This window comes from Cetorhinus maximus, chromosome 1 (genome assembly GCF_964194155.1).
Source record: "Cetorhinus maximus chromosome 1, sCetMax3.hap1.1, whole genome shotgun sequence".
NCBI lineage: Eukaryota > Metazoa > Chordata > Chondrichthyes > Lamniformes > Cetorhinidae > Cetorhinus > Cetorhinus maximus.
The window spans coordinates 76,322,189-76,344,812 of NC_135879.1; the positions used below are offsets into that span (position 1 = coordinate 76,322,189).

The following is a 22,624-nucleotide window of genomic DNA, read 5'->3' on the forward strand; positions in this document are numbered from 1 at the left end:
TGGTCATACCTCAGTTGCTGGAGCTGCAAAGTCAAGCTTGGGAATATCAGGAAGGGATATCCACTGCACTCCTCAGATTGCAAGGCACAGTGGGGGAGGCCATCTGCCTTAAGTCTGAGATGATAGCACCAGCGTGCCAATGCACCGAGGTCAACACTGGTAGGATGGTGACCGCCTTGGAGACCTTAGTCCTAGACATCAGTTCTGCACTGCTGCGCGGCCGAACTCCGTCGCTGATGCCATAGTTGGCCTCCAGCAGAGTCAACGCGAGAGGGGAGCGGGGCAGCTCAATCTCACTCCAGCTCCCCCTTCTCTGAGTCAGCCGAGGCCCTCTGGCACACATAGGGAGGAGGATCAGCAGGTGCACACCCAAGAGCGGTTTACCCAGTTGACGCTCCAGGAATGTCCATCCCACCCAATTCTCCTCTTTCTGTGACACCAGCAGCTCCAGCTCCACAGGCCAAGAAGGGTGCCACTGCCACACAACAGGACCCCAAAAGCAGGCCAGGTTCTTCCAGGTCTTGGCCTTCCAGAGGACCTCCGCCAAAGTCATCACAGACAGGGCGTGGCAGTCAGCAAGCTGCCTCTATCTCCACTGTGGATGTTAGGGGATCCCCAAGACTTAGCAGCAGGGTTAGGAAGGTTAAGAAGATGTAACTCTTTTGTTACAAAATTAACTAACTAAATTAACAAAACCAGGGACAAAGTAAAAGTCAGCCTCTTAAAGGGAAACTGCAAAAACAAAAGAGAAAATTTAAAAGAAACTAACAAACATTAAACCAAAATGTGATGAAAGGGGTCAATAAAGCACGCCAGTCCCCACGGTACCTACCAAGCATGGAAGGCCTCAATGGTGCCAACGGACATTATGTGCTCCATCTCCAGGGACACCCGGTTGCTAACGTAGCCACGGAAGAGGGACAGACAGTTGGGTCAGACGACCCCCTTGAGCACCCGCTGTCTGGACCTGTTGATGGCCAACTTGGCCAGGCCCAGGAGCAGGTTCACGAGAAGGTCCTCCTACTGAAACGCCGTGCCTCCACCCCCCCCCCCCCCCCCCCCAACCACACGCTGTACCGGATGCTCGTAGATCAGGAGCTGTGGGACTGAAGCGCAAGCAAATCAACAGTAAAAGGTTTTTCATAAAACTAAAAATGGAATGCAGCCTACACCAACTTACATATGCATGGTCCATGGACTCCACAAGGCCATAAAAAATGCAGGCGTTTTGGACTCTGTGAACTGACACATCCTACGACTGTATGGGACAACTGCGTGCAACACCCTCCACCTCAGGCTCCTGATGGAAAGGGGGAGGACTCCATGTAGAGATCCACCCACTGGGGACCTCCTGCTGCTGGACGGCAAGACGGCAGGGCGTGTCCAGGCAGCTTGCGAGGGCAAGGAAGTGAAGAGTGTGCAGCAGCAGCTCATACAGGAAACCCCTTCGTGCCATGCTGACGGGTACGGAGGGCATTTCTGCGAGGCAACATAGGTTGCGGTGCTTCAGCTCCTGAGGGAGGGTTCGGGATTTGGGGCCAACTTGGAATTCCATCCATCAGACGGAAGACCATCACACATCTGCGCCACCTCGAGACCCAGAATGACGGGGCCGAGAAGACCATCCGAAGGTCATTGATGGCATTGGCTGCGAGCCGGACGTCTACCGATGCATGATGTGCCAACACCTGAGGAATCACCTAGCCCACTCCTCCACCACCCAGCACATCCCCGATCCTGGTCGCCCCAGCAGCCACAGCCCTGCTCTTCGCCAGCCACCAAAAGTGGCGGAGGTGTGGATTCCTGAGCACTGGCTCTCTGACGATAACCGTACTCCTGATAGCGGAGAGCTGCGGTGCGAGGTGACCATGTTCCCGACTTTGATCAGGTCCTGGTAAAGATGGGCAATGCCTGCAAAGAGCCACGAAGGCCCCTTAGGTCTACAAACAGGAGCTGCAGATCATAGTTTAGGCTGTGCACCTGGCAGAAAAAAATACATTGTCAGGGCACATCCTCTCGGAGAAGGCTCTGCGTAAAGGTATCGCTGCAGGGCCTGAAGGCGGAAAGTCGCCACCTGGGTGTGCAGGCATACCAGCGCCTGACCACCCTCCCTAAATGGGAGAATCAGAACCTCAGCAGTGACCCAGTGCAGCCTTTTTTCCAAGAAGAAATCGATGCGCATTCTCTGGATTTTTGTGATAGACCCCTCCCTCGGAGTTTAAGTGACCAGCCGGTACCACAACATGGCGGCAATCAGCTGGTTTATGAACGAGCACTCGACCGCGGTAAGACAGCACTCTGAGCAGTCCTGTCCAGCGTTGCAGGCGAATATTGACCAGTTTGCTGGCCAGCATTCCTCAGCAGGTTAGAGGAGACTGATCCTGCTCCAGATGAAAGACCTGAGCTCCTCGGGTAGGGGATCCATCTGCCACTGACCGACCAGGAGTCCAGAACACTTGTCCCAGTTGATCCTGGCAGAGGACGCAGCAGAGTAAACCTCCTGGCACTCACGCATCCTCTGCAGGTCAGTGAACATGAGGAGCACGTCAGGTCTGCACAGCAGGCTCTGCCGCCCTTTCATCTTGAGGGAGGTTCTCCTGCCTTTGCTGAGCCAGGCCCCTCCACCACTCTTCTTCTCTGGTCTTGGTAAGCCATGGAGCCTGGGTATCTAGTGATATGCTCCATGATCCTGATGTACTCCTCCTTCAGGATCAAAGAGGGAGATGCGCGAGTTAGCATATGTGTCCTAAGAGCCTCTCTTGGTTAAGTCCTCAGGCCCCTTCACGCCTGCAGGGGAATGCTGGCAATCACTTGGATGGCCAGTAATGTGCTTATTGGCTGTCCGAAACCCCCACTCCACTTGACTGATTTGACGGCATCTTCGGTCACTGGCCTGCAGGCTGTGCTCTCAGCTCAGGTGCAGGCATTCTCCTAACCCGCACTGCAAGGTTGCGCTGTTAGCTTGAACCATGAGGGATGCTGGTCCAAACTTTAATAAAGACATTGCAAGGGGCTGTGAGTGCCTCTGGTGACTGCGCCATGGCCACCTTTCACAATGTGATTCTACAACTCGCCCAGTCACCCAATTCTTCTGCCCACTAAACCGCACATTAATTAGCACTCTGTGCTTGAGGGATGAAAGGTTGTGGAGCATTTGGTGGCACTTTCATGCTTTTGCATTGCTTGAGCGGGCAGAAAAGCTTCAGGGGCCCGACTCCAAGCATGTCAGTGGAATTGCAGCTGAATGGTCTCAGCTGCAGAAGAACGCACATTTTTGACAAGCTTTTCCAAGTGCGTGGCCGTTTCCCTCACACCCATCCCTACCCGCAAGCATATGCTTATATACTTACATCAGCATGTGTTGCCTTATCCACGCTGGAGCTCTTGCCCCGGCACTGCACTGAAAGCTAGCCAGGAAAAAACGACTTGGCTGTTCTCTCCCCCCCCCCCCCCCCGACCCCCCTGCCTGCCGAATGTGCGGTGCCTCCTCCTTGATGTGATATGGGTGATGTGAGCACTGCGCCAGGTTGTGTGCATTCACCTCCAAGTTCCCCTCAAAATTCAAGGGGCGAATTTTTCAGTTGGCAGGCAGGCTGTTCGGGGCTGCGTGCCTGCTGAACTGAAAATCTAAATGACGCACGGTGACGTCGGGACACACGCCCGACGTCACCCTGCGTCATTTTATGCCCCGCCCCACTCGCCCAGCTGAAGATTCAGCCCCTGGAGTACGTGTGCAATTTTGGTCTCCATATTTAGGGAAGACTATACTTGTATTGGAGGTAGTACAACAAAGGATCACTAGATTGGTCCCTGGGACGAGGGGGTTATCCTATGATGAAAGGCTGAGTAAATTGGATCTATATTCTCTGTGGTTTAGAAGAATGAGAGGTAATCTCATTGAAACATTCAAGATTATGAAGGGGCTTGACAGAGTAGATACTGAAACATTTCCCTGGCTGGGGTATTGAAAACAAGGGTGCACAATTTCAGGATAAGGGCCGATTGTTTAAGACTGTGATGAGGATAAATTTCTTCACTCAAAGGGTTGTGAAGCTTTGGAATTCTCTACCTCAGAGAGTTGTAGATGCTCCATCATTGAACGTATTTAAGGCAGTGACAGACATTTTCAGTCTCTCAGGAAATCCAGGGATATGGGGAGCGGCCGGGAAAGTGGAGTTGAAGCCCAAGATCAGTCATGATTATACCAGGCTCAACGGGCCAAATGGTATTCTCCTGCTTCTAGTTCTTATGTTCTTACATGACACTTCATAGGGTCGTCATAAAACCAAGTATGGTATTGTGACACATAAGGGACTTGATTGTATATTGACACCATGTCTTGTTTTTTGTTTTAATGATGCATACAGGGTGTTGATATTGTAGCTGAGCTAACTTTACTGGTAACACATTTTCCTAACATGAACACATATCTGCAGTGTCTGAACTCTATCAAGACAGGCTCCAACATGTGCTATCTGACCTTCAACCTCCAGGTCAGGTGAACCCGTACTTAGTACAGAGTACCATACAGTATATAATACTGGAGTCCACAACCACAATCAGCTATTATCATGACAAGTTTGAACAGGGCAGAGTTGGTACAGGAAGGCAAAACTGTGGCAGGAGCCTCTGATTGACCCAGGGGTCCAGGAAGGAGGCACCGCCACCATACCGCACCCCCCCTCCTTTCACTGACCAGCCGCCCACAGGATTAAACCGGCCAGGCTACACGTTGGGTGCAGGCCTCTCCCATTGCCTGTTATATCAGAATGGCGGCGGGATGAGGCCCTTCATTGGGCATTTATTGTCCACCTAAGTCCCTCAACTGTGCCATGGGTAGGCAGCCCACCCAATGCCTCCCCCCACCATCCAAAAAATCGTGGTGGTGATGTGTGGGCTGGTGGCAGGCATGCGCCAATGGCACAGTGCCCTAATTTATGGGTCTATCCACCTGTTTTCCTGCATGCGGGTGGCCTGCAATGTTTAAATCAAGGAGGTATTCGGTCAGATGACCAAAAGCTCGATCAGAGGTGAGTTTTAAGCAGTGCCTCAAAGAGGAAAGGAAGGTACAGTGGTGTAGGGATGGTATCCCAGAACTTGGGGCCAAGGAAACTGAAGGTAGGGCCACCAGTGATGGAGCAATAAAAATCGGGGATGCACAAGAGGCCACAATTTGAGGAGCGTAGCTATCTCAGAGTGTTGTGTGCGGTTGGAGGAGATTGAAGGTATATTTGATATGGAATGGCTGATTTTTGAACAGTAGTGCAATAGTTCTTCCAAATTGTGCTTTTTATGTATTCTATTAATGTTAGTTTTAGCTGAGTAAACTGTGCTTTGTGGAATACAGAGCGCATAAAGAAAAAAGTCTGTCAAGAAGATATAATAATTTTCAATGTTAATTAGATAAACATGGGTAAGTTTAGAAACAGGTGTCAAGGGAATATTTGCATTTTGAAATAAACCAGGCTAGATTGTTTTCAAAGGAGGAGTGAAATGTGTCACTGAGCCAGGTGAAGTTTGGAAACTGTGTGTTTATTTTTCCTAAAGATTACTGGTAAAACTTGGTGCTATGAGAGGGTTTCATTATGAGGGAGATGAAAGTCCAAAGACATAATGGGCAGGATCTTCCGTTCGGCCAGCGGGGACAGGGCCCGCTCGCCGACATGTAAAATGACGTGGGATGACGTTGGGTGGAACTCCTGACGTCACCCCGCGTCATTTCCATTTTCAGGTTGGCAGGGATGCAGCCGGCAACCTGTCAACGGCCTATTGAGGCCATTGAAAAACTAATTAAGGTAACTAATTAGTTACCTTAAGGTTAGCGGGCAGGCCGGGAGCCCTTGCAGGCTTCGGAAAAAGCATGAAACGTCATCCACGAATGGGATGAGGTTTCATGAGGCCATTTAAATTTTCATCAAATCTTTCAATAAAAGTTATGGACATGTCCCAACTCATGTGACTGTGTCACATGAGGGGACATGTAAGGGAAATTTTTAATCATTTCTATTAAAAATTTTAATTCCGAGCTGACCTCTCTGAGGCAGCACTGAGCTTCAGGGAGATCTGCGCGCTCTTTCGCACACATACGCGAAAAAGCGCGCTCCTGGCTGAGGGAACCCCCCCCCACCGTCTGCACAGGGAACTCCTAGCGCTTCCTGGTGGACGTCACACTGGGCGGGCCTTAATTGGCCTGCCCACGTAAAATGGCTGCGTGCCCCCAATTGGGCACCGATCGAAGGTGCGCCCACCCACACCTGCTCCTGCACTCCCTCCTCCCCCAACGGTGGGAAAAGTTTTCCCAATGAAACAATGGGTATATGCATTCAAAGAGAAGGATATGTGCAAAGAAGGAACAAGGGCTGTGAGTAAGGGAAGGAATTTTAAAGATCTTACAAGTGTGTGAAAAAGCCTTCAGCGTCTATGCCTCAAGCTGCTGTCCTTAAAGGACTGGAGTTAAGAAAACTCACATAGAAGTTGACTTGTTCAGTATATCGTGTTTCTTCTTTTAATATCTGTGTCTTTCTGTTGCCTTAATGAAAGTGTAACTGGGAGTTAAATTAAGTAGGGGATTTAAAAGTTATAACAATAATTTGTAGATCTTTGTATGTACTTAAAATCATTTCTCTTATTACTAAATGTTTAATCTAGTTTTGTAAAAAACTTAAGGCTTGGTGGTCTTATTACTACTGAATTCAAGGCATGCATCTCTACTTTTATACAAATTGGAGATTAGTTTTGATGGTTGTTTCAAATTTCCCTCTAGGATTTGAACAGCTCAGCGTTTACCATTGACTGTATCATAACAGTCAAGCACTGATTGACGATTGAGGTAGTTGCTAGTTCTTGATAGTAACTTCCTATTTGTCCAGTGACAACTGGTTATTTGTACAAATATTATGGTCAACTAAGTTATTGAAGACAGCCATTAATGCCTGATGAATATAAGCTTTATCCTTCTTAGCGTAGATATAAAATCTCACTTTGTTACATCGTACTGTATATAATATCTTTCTGTTTGCATTATAAATTCTGGATCTAGTACTGAACCGTTTTTACTTCCTAGAATGTTATGATTTTAGCTCTTATGCTATTATTTACAAGTCAAAATATTTGTAGCTGTAGATTAATGCACACCAGTACCAGAGATGAGTGCAATCAATCCTGGAGAAGACCATGCTGAGGAAGATACCTTGGATTCTCTGCTGCCGGATTTTCCCAGTGGTCCATTGGATTTATATCGGAAAAAAGCTTCTTTTAATTGGAAGGAATTGGCCCTGTTTTGGGACGGAGAAGAGATTATTAGAGTAAAGGTAAGATGTCACCAAATAATGATCCTCGGCAACTGATTCACTTGGAATGTTGCAAATCTTGCAGACAGGAATTCTGCTATCATGTTTGAGGAAATTGAATTGGGGAGGGAGGATGATTTTTGCCCACTCCTGACCGAATTCTAAATCCAAGGGCAGAGTTGTTAAACAGTCAGGGAAACTACACAACAGAGGTGTCCATTGAAGCACAGTATTTTGGTATAATTTGAAATGTAATGACAAATATTGCCCTTATAATTATTTTGATCTCCCTTCTGTAAATGATCTCCATTCTGTAAACAAGGGGCAATTTGAATAAGGTAATCAATCTCTCTGGAATTGATAACAAAAACAGAATTACCTGGAAAAACTCAGCAGGTCTGGCAGCATCGGCGGAGAAGAAAAGAGTTGATGTTTTGAGTCCTCATGACCCTTCAACAGAACTGAGTATAGTTAGGAGAGGGGTGAAATATAAGCTGGTTTAAGGTGGGGGGCTGGGGGGAGAGAAGTTGAGGGTGGGGTGGTTGTAGGGTCGAGCAAGCAGTGATAGGAGCAGATAATCAAAAGATGTCACAGACAAAAGGATCAAAGAGGTGTTGAAGGTGGTGATATTATCTAAGAAAATGTGCTAATTAAGAATGGATGGCAGGACACTCAAGGTACAGCTCTAGCGGGGGTGGGGTGGAAAGACTGACAAGGTATTAGTTGTAGATTTAAAAATAATGGAAATAGGTGGGAAAAGAAAAATCTATATAAATTATTGAAAAAAACAAAAGGGAAGGGGAAGAAATGGGGTGGGGATGGGGGGAGGGAGTTTAAGATCTAAAGTTGTTGAATTCAATATTCAGCCCGGAAGGCTGTAAAGTGCCTAGTCGGAAGATGAGGTGCTGTTCCTCCAGTTTGCATTGGGCTTCACTGGAACAATGCAGTAAGCCAAGGACAGACATGTGGGCAGGAGAGCAGGGTGGAGTGTTAAAATGGCAAGCGACAGGGAGGTTTGGGTCTTTCTTGCGGACAGACCGCAGGTGTTCTGCAAAGCGGTCGCCCAGTTTGCGTTTGGTCTCTCCAATGTAGAGGAGACCGCATTGGGAGCAACGAATGCAGTAGACTAAATTAGGGGAAATGCAAGTGAAATGCTGCTTCACTTGAAAGGAGTGTTTGGGCCCTTGGACGATGAGGAGAGAGGAAGTGAAGGGGCAGGTGTTGCATCTTCTGCGTGGGCATGGGGAGGTGCCATAGGTGGGGGTTGAGGAGTAGGGGGTGATGGAGGAGTGGACCAGGGTGTCCCGGAGGGAACGATCCCTACGGAATGCCGCCGGGGGGGTGAAGGGAAGATGTGTTTGGTGGTGGCATCATGCTGGAGTAGGCGGAAATGGCGGAGGATGATCCTTTGAATGCGGAGGCTGGTGAGGTGATAAGTGAGGACAAGGGGGACCCTATCATGTTTCTGGGAGGGAGGAGAAGGCGTGAGGGCGGATGCGCGGGAGATGGGCCGGACACGCTTGAGGGCCCTGTCGACGACCGTGGGTGGAAAACCTCGGTTAAGAAAGAAGGAGGACATGTCAGAGGAACTGGTTTTGAAGGTAGCGTCATCAGAAAAGATGCGACGGAGGCGAAGGAACTGAGAGAATGGGATGGAGTCCTTACAGGAGGCGGGGTGTGAGGAGCTGTAGTCGAGGTAGCTGTGGGAGTCGGTAGGCTTGTAATGGATATTGGTGGACAGTCTATCATCAGAAATTGAGACAGAGATGTCAAGGAAGGGAAGCGTCAGAGATGGACCATGTGAAAATGATGGAGGGGCGGAGATTGGAAGCAAAATTAATAAATTTTTCCAAGTCCAGACGAGAGCATGAAGCTGCACCGAAGTAATCATCGATGTACCGGAGAAAGAGTTGTGGGAGGGGGCCGGAGTAGGACTGGAACAAGGAATGTTTCACATACCCCAAAAAGAGACAGGCATAGCTGGGGCCCATGCGGGTACCCATAGCCACACCTTTTATTTGGAGGAAGTGAGAGGAGTTAAAGGAGAAATTGTTCAGTGTGAGAACAAGTTCAGCCAGACGGAGGAGAGTAGTGGTGGATGGGGATTGTTCGGGCCTCTGTTCAAGGAAGAAGCTAAGGGCCCTCAGACCATCCTGGTGGGGGATGGAGGTGTAGAGGGATTGGACGTCCATGGTGAAGAGGAAGCGGTTGGGGCCAGGGAACTGGAAATTGTTGACGTGACGTAAGGTGTCAGAGGAATCACGGATGTAGGTGGGAAGGGATTGGACAAGGGGAGAGAGAAGGGAGTCAAGATAACGAGAAATGAGTTCCGTGGGGCAGGAACAGGCTGACACGATCGGTCTGCCGGGACAGTTCTGTTTGTGGATTTTGGGTAGGAGGTAGAAGTGGGCCGTCCGAGGTTGGGCGACTATCAGGTTGGAAGCTGTGGGAGGAAGATCTCCAGAGGAGATGAGGTCAGTGACAGTCCTGGAAACAATGGCTTGATGTTCTGTGGTGGGATCATGGTCCAGGGAGAGGTAGGAGGAAGTGTCTGCGAGTTGACGCTCAGCCTCCGCGAGGTAGAGGTCAGTGCGCCAGACAACAACAGCACCACCCTTGTCAGCGGGTTTGATGACAATGTTGGGGTTGGACCTGAGAGAACGGAGTGCAGTAAGTTCAGAGAGAATCAGATTAGAATGGGTGAGAGGAGCAGAGAAATTGAGACGGCTAATGTCACGCCGACAGTTCTCAATGAAAAGATCAAGAGAAGGTAAGAATCCAGAGGGAGGTCCAGGTGGAGGGAGAATATTGGAGGTGGGTAAAAGGATCCGTTGAACGGGGAGAGGACTCCTGCCCAAAGAAGTGAGCACGGAGACGAAGACGGTGGAAGAAGAGTTCAGCATCGTGCCGAGCCCGAAATTCATTGAGATAAGGGTGTAAGGGTATGAAACTAAGTCCTTTGCTGAGCACTGAACGTTCAGCATCGGAGAGGGGAAGATCAGGGGGTATAGTGAATACGCGGTTGGGGCTGGGATTGGAAGATGGGGTGGGGACGGAGGGACAAGCAGGGGTGGAGGGTGTTGGTGTCGATGAGTTGTTGGAGCTTGCATTCCTTAGCACTTGAGAGAAAGAGAAAAAGTTTCTTGTTGAGGCGTCGGATGAGACGAAGAATAAAATGAAACTGGGGGCACGCGCAGCTTTGAAAAAGGGTACGGCGGTGCTGCTGGAGGGAGAGGCCGAGTGTGTTCATATGGCGGCGCATGGCACTGAGTGTGGATCTCAGAATGCGACAGAGCATTTCACTTGCATTTCTCCTAACTTAGTCTACTGCATTCGTTGCTCCCAATGCGGTCTCCTCTACATTGGAGAGACCAAACGCAAACTGGGCGACCGCTTTGCAGAACACCTGCGGTCTGTCCGCAAGAAAGACCCAAACCTCCCTGTCGCTTGCCATTTTAACACTCCACCCTGCTCTCCTGCCCACATGTCTGTCCTTGGCTTGCTGCATTGTTCCAGTGAAGCCCAACGCAAACTGGAGGAACAGCACCTCATCTTCCGACTAGGCACTTTACAGCCTTCTGGGCTGAATATTGAATTCAACAACTTTAGATCTTAAACTCCCTCCCCCCATCCCCACCCCGTTTCTTCCCCCTTCCTTTTGTTTTTTTCAATAATTTATATAGATTTTTCTTTTCCCACCTATTTCCATTATTTTTAAATCTACAACTCACACCTTGTCAGTCTTTCCACCCCACCCCCACTAGAGCTGTACCTTGAGTGTCCTGCCATCCATTATTAATCAGCACATTTTCTTAGATAATATCACCACCTTCAACACCTCTTTGATCCTTTTGTCTGTGACATCTTTTGGTTATCTGCTCCTATCACTGCTTGCTTGTCCCTACAACCCCACCTCAACTTCTCTCCCCTCCCACCCCCCACCTTAAACCAGCTTATATTTCACCCCTCTCCTAACTATACTCAGTTCTGTTGAAGGGTCATGAGGACTCGAAACATCAACTCTTTTCTTATCCGCCGATGTTGCCAGACCTGTTGAGTTTTTCTAGGTAATTCTGTTTTTGTTTTGGATTTCCAGCATCCGCAGTAGTTTTTTGTTTTTATCTCTGGAATTGATTACTGTTTATTTCTCCTCTTGATAATCCATTGTTAAGGCCCACAATATTCTCAGTTTGCAAAAGATCTACTGGGTCATTTGGCACTGTAGGCGGAATTCCTGGAGAATGCCAGAAACACCGCCTCCCTCAAAATGATCCCTACCGCCCGGAGGAAAGTTACGAATTTAAGCAGAGAAGTGCCCATCTCTTACCCCTCCCATACCCTCAACATAATTTCTGTTTTATTTTAATTAATGGACCAGAAACCTGAAAGACCCAGGCTGGGATTTTCTGGCCCCACTGTGGGGATGCGGCAGGCCAGTGTAAAGTCCATTGACTTTCAGCAAGACTGGAAGATTCTGGTGGCAGGTGGCATCAGAAAATGCAGGCCCCAGTTTCTGCCTTAAACTAATTTTTTCCCTCACCTTCCACCCTGGTCAACCTTCTGCACTCCCATTTTTTATACCAAAATCAGCAGAAAATGCCCCCTTTGAAATTGTTGTACTTCACATTTGATATAAGTCACCTTGCTTTATCATCAAACATGGTTTAAAACTGAAGATTTTGCAAATGCGTTTAAGTTGGTGTATGAGGTGATGCTTGCTTTTTTTTAAAAAACTTAGAATAATTTGATAAATCTCAGCTGACATTCAATTTCTGAAGACTACCATCTCAGCTCTTCTCAGTGATTAATTGACAGTTTGAAGCTCAAAATTGACAGTGTAATTTTGTGTATGTATATATGGTACTTGAACTATTGTAAAAGTAAGATTAAATTGCGAACTATTGTAAAAGTAAGATTAAATTGCTTCCCTTTTTCCTATTAATAGGGAGATGTATTTAGAGCATTGGAAAATGATCCACTTTTTGCTCATCAACCTGGAGAAGATCTGTCTTTGGAGAAATATCGTGAGCTGACATTCCTTCGCTGTAAACGACTATTTGAGTATGACTTCGTGACAATGGCAGAAGCTGTGCAAAGTCCTATAAAGTCTATTGCAGTTATTAATTGTTTAGGCATGTATGACTGGTCACTAGCTAATGTGTATACTCTAAGTACAAAGGTAAGTGCTTTGTAATAATTCATAATTTGTACACTTGATAAGTAAAATATAGCCCCTAGCTTTTTTGATCCAGATTGAGTATAGAGGTGGCAAAAGCATGAATGAGAGTTTCAGCAACAGGTGGGTTAGGGACGGGGCAGAAATGGGCAATGTTATGGAGGACAAAGTAAGTGGTCATTGTCATGGAGAGGATAATGGGACAGAAACTGAGCTTGGTGTCAAATAGGAGGTTAGGTTGTGAAAAATATGGTTCACTTCAGACAGCAGCTAAGGAGGATGTTGAAAAGGTACAGAGTTTATGGTGGGAGAGGCTTGAAGATTGATCTTCCCAATGCTTAATGAGAGAAAGTTACGGCTCATTCAAGACTGGATGTTGGACAAGCAGCCTAACATCAGAGGCAACAAAGGAGTTGAGCGGCCGTGGAGAAGTACAACTGCATGTTGCCAACATACAGGTGGAAGCTGATTCAATGTCAATGGATGATGTTGTCAAGTGGAAGCATGCAGATGAAAAAGAGACCTAGGTTAACACTTGGGGGATTCCATAGGTAACAGTGTGGGTGTGGGAAGAGCGAGTATAGCTGGAGATGCCCTGCCTAAGACTGAATAAGTAAGAGTGGAACCAAGTAAGGCTAGTGCCACAGACTTGATCAATGGAGTAGTGGAGTTGCAGAAGGATGGTGGGGTTATTTGTTGTAATCTTAACAATTAACAGGTCCGTGAGTGTAGTTTCACAAACTTTAATATTTTATTATCTTGACAGATATCAAACAAAGTAGTACTACAAGTTCCAATTGCCCATGTACTTACTTAGGTCGCCAGCTGAATGTAATTTTTGATGCTCAGAGATTGATCTCCAGTGTCCTCAGTCCAAGCTGCACACACCAGTCCACTACCCCACAACATACCTTTTTTTGACTCAAGTTATGACATAGCCACGGTATTATTCCCTTTATCTGTCAAATGGTAGAATCTGATTTGTCCAGTTCTGCTATACAGTCGATCTCACCTGTTCAGGATTTCTCTGTTCAATGCTTGCCTATCATGCTAGCCTTGCTGAAATATTTTAAACTTAAGCAGTCCTAATGTCATGGGCAGAATTTTCTGCTTGCCGGGCGGGTGCCCGACCCAAATGAGCATAAAATGACGTGCAATGACGTCGGGCAAGCTTCCCGACGTCACTGGGCACTTGCGCGATATTTCGGTCAGCAGGCGCCCGCTGGAGTTGGCAGCGTGCCCACCGACAATTAACAGGCCTAGTAAGCCCATTAACAATCTAATTGAATTAAATTTTTTGCTGCCCATCCAACCTTACAGTTGGCGGAAAGGCCAAGTAGCCTTTGCATTTTTTGCCAAACCTCATCAACAGGCAGGATGAAGTTTCGATCCATCATTTAAAAAAAAATTGTCTCAGAGTTACGTGAGGGACATGTATTTTAACACCTTAAAATTCTTTACTTTTATTATTTTATATCTTTATCTCCCTGAGACAGCTCTGTGCCTCAGGGAGCTTTTCCTGAACGCACCTGCATGAAGTTTCTCGCTTGCCCTCCTACTTCCCCCCCCCCCCCCCCCCCCCCCAAAGCACACACACACACACACGTGCACACGCAGCGCTGAGCACTGCACCACATGTTTCATGCTGGGCAGGCATTAATTGGCCTGCCAGCATGAAATCCCAGTCGGCTTCACGACCGCTGCTGCTTGCCCCTGCCAAGCCCACCCAACGAGGGCAAAATCCTGGCCCTTGTGTTGTCTAAGGATCTGTTGTTTACCGCAAAACTGTTAATTGTGCTCCAGTTCTTTTACATTGCTTAGGCTTCTTATTCTACAAAGAGATGTTTTAGATGCTGTACCTTCTATACTTCTTAAGCCATGATGCTTTTTTGCTCATGTCAAGTCACAAGTCATTTTCTGCTACTACCACACAATTGTCTCAAAGGCTGCAGAGAGGTCGAGGAGGAGTAATGCAACAAGGTCACAGTTACTGCGAATGTTATCTGTAACTTTGGTTGGGACTGTTTCAGTACTGTGGCAGGGTCAGAACCTGATTGGAGAGATATTCAAACAGGGAATTACAAGGAAGATGGGCACAGAACTGTGTGAACTAGCATATTCAGGGAGGTTGGAGATGCAGTACTAGTTTGCGAAGATAAACTGGTCAAGATTGGGAATTTTGAGGGACGATAGTGTTGATAGCAGTTTTAAAAGGAAAGAATACCTGAAGAGAGGCAATATTTAGAATATCAACTAGTATGGATGTCAGGAAAGGAAGTCATGTGGTTAACAGTTTAACGGAGGTGGTTTTTAGAGGGCTTGAGCCGCAGAGGCAGCTGAGTGGATGCTATTGATTTTAGTAACGGAAAAGTCCATGAGGTACTTGTTTGTTTTTGGAGATGAAGGTGAAGGTGGCAATGAGGGAAGGATTTAAGTAGATGGTTGATGGAGAAAAGAAGCTGAGGATCACCTTTGCTCTTCAGGATAATCCTGCAGTAATGGAAGAGGAGAGTGAGCTTGATAACACTTGCTATGGTAAAACTAGACGTGATGATGGATGGTTAAACCAGTTGTGTGCCAGATACTCTGAAGCCTGTGCTTGTTGGACAGATGAAATGGGAGAAAAAAATTAATATGTATGATGTTTCATTAGAAGGTAGTCCTGGAATTCAAAGATACAATGTGGAATTTTTACATATTTGGGACTGTTGTGGATGCCTTCTCTTGTTCAATGGCTTTAGCCACTTCTATAAGCAAATCCCATTTTCTAGAGTTGAATTACATTACCTAATGTCTACTTGCAAAGGCATGTACAATGTGTACCTGTCAGTACACAAGCTGGTTATTGTGTATTTTGCATGTGCCATTAGATGTGATTTTCCAGTCTTCATTAGGTGGACTGTTTACACTTTTATGAGACAACAGTCTCATAACTTCATTCAATACCTTTGAAACACCCTGAGGACATGAAAGATGATACGTAAATATAATTACTTTATAAGTAAATATAAGCCTTTTTCTAAAGAAGGAAATAACTTGATTTTATATAGCACCATTCATGTCCTGAGGACACCCCAAATCACTCCGTGGGCAATGGGGTACTTTTAAAATGTCACCATTGTAGGAAATATAGATATGAGAGCAGGTATGTCAAACTGGAGATGGTATTATTGAGAAGCTCCAGGGATCCGTACCGGAATCCCTCCTGTTATATGTACAGTAAAGTCCCACCTTTCGCGACTTCCTTGTTTGCATATTTGCTTATTCGCGCTTTGTACTTTGTGAGCAATTGACCACTTATTCTCGTTTTCTTTCCCCTCTCTCCTCTTTCTCTGAGTGATTGCAGCCATGACGGAGCACAGACTTTGACACATTTTAACGGGGAGATGGTGTTGACGTCTCTGGAAGGGGATTCCTTCCATTAGTCCTGGCTGTGGAGATTTAATTCTCTTTTTCTTAAGCACCTTTCTGACAGGGGTGAGAAGCGATGCCTGGAATGGTTGCAGCTGAAGTGCAGCCCGAATGGAGAAATTAACCTGAAAATGTCCAAACCTCTTGGTCCAGAGCTGCAATAACGGCTCTGTGCAATTTTGAAATGTTCACCAATTTTGTCTGCCAATTTTGAGGTGATTCTTTTTTTTCTTAAATGAGGATTGCCTCTTTCTAAATTTTTCAGTATGTCTTGTATTGCTCAGAGTCTCCCCCTATCTGTCGCATACAGGCACTGTTCCAGAATTTGCTGTAGAGTCGCTGCACAAACCAATGCTGTCCTCGCATTGTTGAAACTTATCTAATTGACCCCCATTGAAAAGCATGTTCATTGTTCGCAATTTCGCCGTTTATGAGGTTTTGTGTGAACATAACCCTCTGCAAACGGTGGGACTTTACTGTAAATTGCAGTTTCAATGCAAAGCGGGTAAATTTAGTTTTTGATCACAGTAGCAGGGTGGTTATGACATTTTGATACCCAAAACTATTTCATTACATCTATGAACAAAATAAAACAAAATGAATGGATGAATAATGATTTGTTGTAATCAGTGAAAACTGCATTGATTAGAATTTGACCTGTGTTTGTGTCAATTTCAGATGTTTGGAGGAACTGTTATCAATTCTGGATCTAATAGGCATCATCAATTTGTACAGAAAATAAGCAATATGGAGGTATGTTTTTCTAAATTTTTGAAGTCTGATTTCAAATTGTGTGTGTTTGGGATGCACTCTAAATAAAGAACATACGAATTAGGAGCGGGAGTAGGCCACTCAGCCTCACGAGCCTGCACCGCCATTCAATAAGATCATGGCTGATCTGATTGTAATCTCAACTTCACATTCCTGCCTATCCCTGATAGCCTTTCATCCCCTTGCTTATCAAAAATCTATCTACCTCTGCCTTAAAAATATTCAAAGACTCTGTTCCCACCGCTTTTTGAGGTTGAGGGGTCCAAAGACTCTCTACCCTCTGAGAAAAATTTTCTTCTCTTCTCTGCCTTAAATGGACAATCTCTTATTTTTAAACAATGACCCCTAGTTCTAGATCCTCCCACAAGAGGAAACATCCTTTCCACATCCACCCTGTCAAGACCCCTCAGGATCTTTTATGTTTCAATCAAGTCACCTCTTACACTTCTAAACTCCAGCAGATACAAGCCTAGCCTGTCCAACCTTTCCTGATGAAACAACCTGCCCATTTCCAAGTATTAGTGTAGTAAACCTTCTCTGAACTGCTTCCAATGCATTTACATCCTCCCTTAAATAAGGAAACCAATACTGTACACAGTACTCCAGATGCGACCTCATCAATGCCCTTATAACTAAAGCATAACCTCCCTGGTTTTGTATTCAATTCCCCTTGCAATAAGTGATAACATTCTATTAGCTTTCCTAATTACTTGCTGTACCTGCATACTAACCTTTTGAAATTCATGCACTAGAACACCCAGATCCTTCTGCATCTCAGAGCTCTGCAATCTCTCACCATTTAAATAACGTGCATTTTTTTACTCTTCCTGCCAAAATGGACAATTTCACATTTTCCCACATTATACTCCATTTGCCAGATCTTTGCCCACTCGCTTAACCTATCTATATCCCTTTGTAGCCTCCTTATGTTCTCTTCACAACTTACTTTCCCACCTATCTTTGTGTCACGCACCTTGTGTCAAGAACCTTTAGTGCCTAAAAGTCTTTTGATCTCTTTCTCATATTCTCAACAATTTGAGCACGTATAGCCCCCTGAAGTAGAGAATTCCAAAGATGCTGAGAAAAAGTTTCTACTCATCTCAATCCCAAATGGTTGACCTCAATGATTGAGTTCTTGACCCCTAGTTCTAGACTCTCCAGCCATGGGAAATAGTCTCTTGGGATCTACCCTGTCAAGCTCTCTCAGAATCTTGTACATTTAATGAGTCCACCCCTCAATATTCCCCAGAGAATATAGGACCAGTCTACTCCATCTCTCCTCATCGAATAGCACTCATCCCAGAAATCAATGTACTGAACCTTTGTTGCACCCGCTCTAAGGCAAGTATATCTTTGCTTAGGTAAGAAAACCAGAACTGCACACAGTACTCCAGATGTGGTTGCACCAAAGCCCTATATGCAGCAATCCTTCTTTACACTTACATTCCAACCCTCTTTCAATAAAGGCCAACATATGATTTGCCTTCCTAATTCCTTGCTGTGCATGCATTTTAACTTCCTGGCCAGGATTTTTCAGTCGGCGTGCGGGGGCGGGCCCGACATGCTGGTGCGTAAAATGAGACGCGATGATGTCAGGCGTGCATCCCAACATCATCATGCTGTCTTGTGATATTTTGTTCGGCGGGCACGCACCGGAGTCGGCTGTGCACCCACCGATATTTAAAAGGCCTATTAAGGCCATTAAGGAAGTAATTAAGGTCAACTTTATGCTGCATGTCCAACCTTACAGTTGGCGGGCAGGCAAAAAGGCCAAGTGGCCTTTACGTTTTTTAGGAAACATCATCCACGAGCGGGATGAGGTTTCCTAAAACTTTAATGAATTAAATAAAAAAATTTCTGAAATATAAAAACATGTCCCATCTTATGTTTAATTAAATTTTTAATCCATTTATTTATTTATTTGAAAAGCGCTTCAATCTCCCTGAGGAAGCTCCGTGACGCTCTTGCGCTGGCCTCGACTTTCCCTCCTCCCCCCGCCCCCGCCCGCACAGGTAGCGCTGAGCGCTACTGCTCGTGTCGTATGCTGAGCAGGCCTTAATTGGCCCGTCCGCGTAAGATGGCGGTGGGGAGCCGTTCGAGGGTTGCAGTCTGCTCCGTGACCGCTCCAGCTGAGCCCGCCTGAGGCAGGAAAAATTCAGGCTCCTGTGATTCGTGTGTAAGAACAATCAAATCCCTCTGAGTGCCAGTCTCTCGCTTTTGTTGTCTTTAGCAGTCTCTCACTTTTATTGAAAAAAATGCTTTTTCTTCATATCAAATTGGATAATTTCACACTTACTAAAATTATACTTCTCCCAACAGCTTCTCCAACCACCATCTGGGCTGCACCACTTTGTAGCCTATGTATCTCTTCCTCACAGCTTATTTTCCCACCTAAAATAAAAACAATAAATGCTGGACGTACTCAGCAGGTCAAAAAGCATTTCTGGAGAGAGAACAGTTAACGTTTCAGATCGATGACCTTGCATCAGAACTGAAAGATCATCGACCTGAAACATTTAACTGTTTCTCTCTCCACAGTTGTTGCCTGATCAGCTGAGTATTTCCAGCCAGCATTTTATGTTTTTATTTTAGACTTCCAGCATTTGCAGTATTTTGCAATTTTATTATTTCCCACTTAATGACTTACTAGTCCAAATTTCCAAAATACCCAGAAAAGAAACGGTGTTAAGGTTACAGGAATAACTTACTATTTGTACACAGCATCAAAAATGATTAACAAATAGAGAATGCAAAATGCTGTCCTTAAAATGTGCAATATACCTGTCTCTGATGTAGCCATGTCTGGTAACGTATGAGAAGCCTTGGAGTCTTGCTGCCTGTCCTGTTTCTCTCTCGTTTTTCTGTCACTCTTTTTCTCTCCTATTACTCTAAATTTGTTTCTGTTCCTCACCCCTTTATGTAAGACTTCCTTTGAATGCTTTTTTGTGCATATTTGAAAATATTTTTTGCTAGCTTTTTAATGTATTCTTGGTGCATTTATTTGTTAATTTAGATCTTCGGATGTTTTGCTTTGACTGAGTTGAGCCATGGCAGCAATGCTAGAGCTATGAGAACAACAGCAAAATATGATCCCAGAACTCAGGTTTGTATTCTGTATTCAGAGAAGAGTAATTGACTGCCTACTTAAGAGTATTTTATTTTCATTAATTGACTGTTCTGAGTTTCATAGCTCTCTAATTGGGAGAAGAAATATTTTAACATGAATCTATGATGACTTTTGAATAATGACAATTTAATTTACTTCTAATTATTAGCATGTCTCCTATGGGGTAGCTCACTGTAGGTCAGTGAATGTTTTGCTTTATAAAGACATGTGTAGCTTTATAAAGACATGTGTAGTATACTACTTAATGCAAGAAAGAGCGCTGGACCCGACTCTCCCTCCTCCCCCCCGCACAGGTAGTGCTCGGCGCTACCACTCGCGATCCACACTGGGTGGGCCTGTGTGAAATCGTGGTGCTGAGCCGATCGGCGGCGGCGGTTGGCTCCATAACTGCTCCTGCTGAGCCCGCCCAACGCGGGGAAAACCCTCGCCTATGTATTCTTGCTCATGTCTACCTCTGCCAATTTGATTTTCTTAATCCGCCTGAAGATTAAAGTCATCCATGATTAATGTACTGCCTTTTTTACATGCCCTCATCATTTCCTGATTTATTCTCTGTCCTACAGTATAGCTATTGTCAGGGGGCCTATAGACTACTCCCACCAGTGTCTTCTTCCCCTTGTTTTTTCTTAATTCCACCCATATGGATTCTACATCTTCTAATCCAAGATCCATTCTTGCTATCGTACTTATTCCATCTTGTACTAACAAAGCTACCCCACCACCCTGTCCTTCTGAAAAGTCTCTCATCCCTGAATATTTAGTTCCCAGCTTTGATCTCCTTGTAACCATGTCTCCATAATGGCTATAAGATGATACCCATTAACCTCTATTTGTGCCGTTAATTCATTTATTTTGTTCTGAATACTACGCTCATTTAAGTAAAGGGCCATTAATTTTGCCTTTTTACCATTTTTCCCCTTTTTTACACTATTTGCTGTTTTTTTTTTTGTTTGTTCAGCCTGACCCTTCCTGTCTCACACTCTGGGTATCATTACCTAAATAGCTGCCCTGCAATGCTGCCACATCCTTTTGCATTGTAAGCCTACGTATCCCCTTTCCAGAACCCTTCCCCCTCCACCCCCACCTGCCACCTGTGTGTTTTTCTCATACACTATTTCCATAAATGAGCCCGCTGTTTCTCTCTCACTCTCTCCCTGTAAATGACTATGCTATTTCTCTTGCACTCTCAAGCTGTAAATGGCCCTCGCTGTAAATGGTTAAAATGAGATCTAATTATATCTCTCCCTGATATCAGCACCATCCTAAAGCAGTAGAATCATTGAAGTGGTGCTGTGACAAAATAACCTGCTGAAGGGTAGGTAAAACTGTGTTTATAATATGGCTGTACGCTATAGTTTTTTTTGAAGGCAGTAAGATTATTCTAATCAAGTCATTTATGCTTTCATACTGTGCAGGGAGCTAGTTTTATCTAAACAGTTTCCTTGTGAATTTATAGCAAAAAACATTATTGTACTGTCAATTTTGTACGCAAACAATAATATATGAAAGAAATGTATGCCAAGGCAGGATAAGTAGCTTTGTTTTAATTTCCATTGTTGGTGTTCACCTACCACTCCATTGATAGATCTATTCCCATGCACCCCCCAGCCCCCACCAACCCCCTCCTAATTTGTTCACCATCAGAAGGTGTTGAATCATCAGTCTGGTTGACACTGGTAGCCATCTGCTACTTTGCTCAAGTGGTGATTGTCGGTAAGTTATTCAATGTTGGAGAGCATCCTAGCAAAATCAGATCTTGTGCTTGCATAATGTCCACATGTACACTTTCTTCAGGAGCCAGTGGAAACCATTTAGAAATGAGACTATATACTGAGATCCTTTGTGTTTTCTCTCTCACTCTTTCTCCCTTTTCTTCCCCTACTTTTATCTACCTTCCTTTCTGGATATCTTTTCTGACTACCCCCTCTGCTCTTCTCCTTCCTCACATTTTCCCCCTCATCTATCTCCCAATATTCATTTCATATTTCATACATCTCAAAGAATAGTACAACACAGAAAGAGGCCATTCAGCCATCGGATCTGTGGCAGCTCTTTCAAAGAGCATTCCAGTTAGTCCCACTGTCCTGCTGTTTTTCCCTATATCCCTGTATTTTAAATCTAAGTATTTATCCAATTAGCAAAATTGAAGCCAATAGGAATCAGAGGGAAAAGTCTCCACTGGTTGGTGTCATACCTAGCACAAAGGAAGATGTTTGCAGTAGTTGGAGGCCAATCATCTCAATCCCAGGACACAGCTGCAGGAATTCTTTGGCGGTGCCCGAGGCATCTAACCAACCATCTTCAGCTGCTTCAGTTGCCTTCCCTCCAACATAAGGTCAGAATTGCACAATGTTTAGTATAATTCACAACTCCTCAGATTTTGAAATCCAAGCCATTAACTTATATCAAAAACAGTGGTGGTCCTAGTACTGAATCACAGTGCAGAAGAGGCCCTTCAGCCCATTGAGTCTGCACCTACATGCGAGAAACACCTGACCTACCTACCTAATCCCATTTACCAGCACTTGGCCCATAGCCTTGAATGTTATGACGTGCCAAGTGCTCATCCAGGATTTAAAGGATGTGAGGCAACCCACCTCCACCACCCTCCCTGGCAGCACATTCCAGACCGTCACCACCCTCTGGGTAAAAATGTTTTTCCTCACATCCCCCCTAAACCTCCTGCCCCTCACCTTGAACTTATGCCCCCTTGTGACTGACCCTTCAACTAAGGGGAACAGCTGCTCCCTATCCACCCTGTCCATGCCCCTCATAATCTTGTACACCTCGATCAGGTCGTCCCTCAGTCTTCTCTGCTCCAATGAAAACAACCCAAGTCTATCCAACCTC

The 22,624-nt window shown here is 45.4% G+C and overlaps 1 protein-coding gene across 3 annotated transcripts in view; it reads left to right on the top strand.

Annotated features, from left to right (window-relative positions):
* Positions 1–22,624, top strand: part of acox3 (acyl-CoA oxidase 3, pristanoyl) — a 216,671-nt gene that overhangs the window by 8,384 nt on the left and 185,663 nt on the right. For all 3 annotated transcript variants that reach the window (XM_078542581.1, XM_078542599.1, XM_078542590.1), the window contains exons 2-5: positions 7,117–7,310; positions 12,235–12,468; positions 16,555–16,629; positions 19,661–19,750. In XM_078542581.1, the coding sequence (XP_078398707.1) occupies positions 7,146–7,310; positions 12,235–12,468; positions 16,555–16,629; positions 19,661–19,750 (564 nt within the window). In that variant the 5' untranslated portion in view covers positions 7,117–7,145. The remainder of the gene's footprint in view (positions 1–7,116; positions 7,311–12,234; positions 12,469–16,554; positions 16,630–19,660; positions 19,751–22,624) is intronic.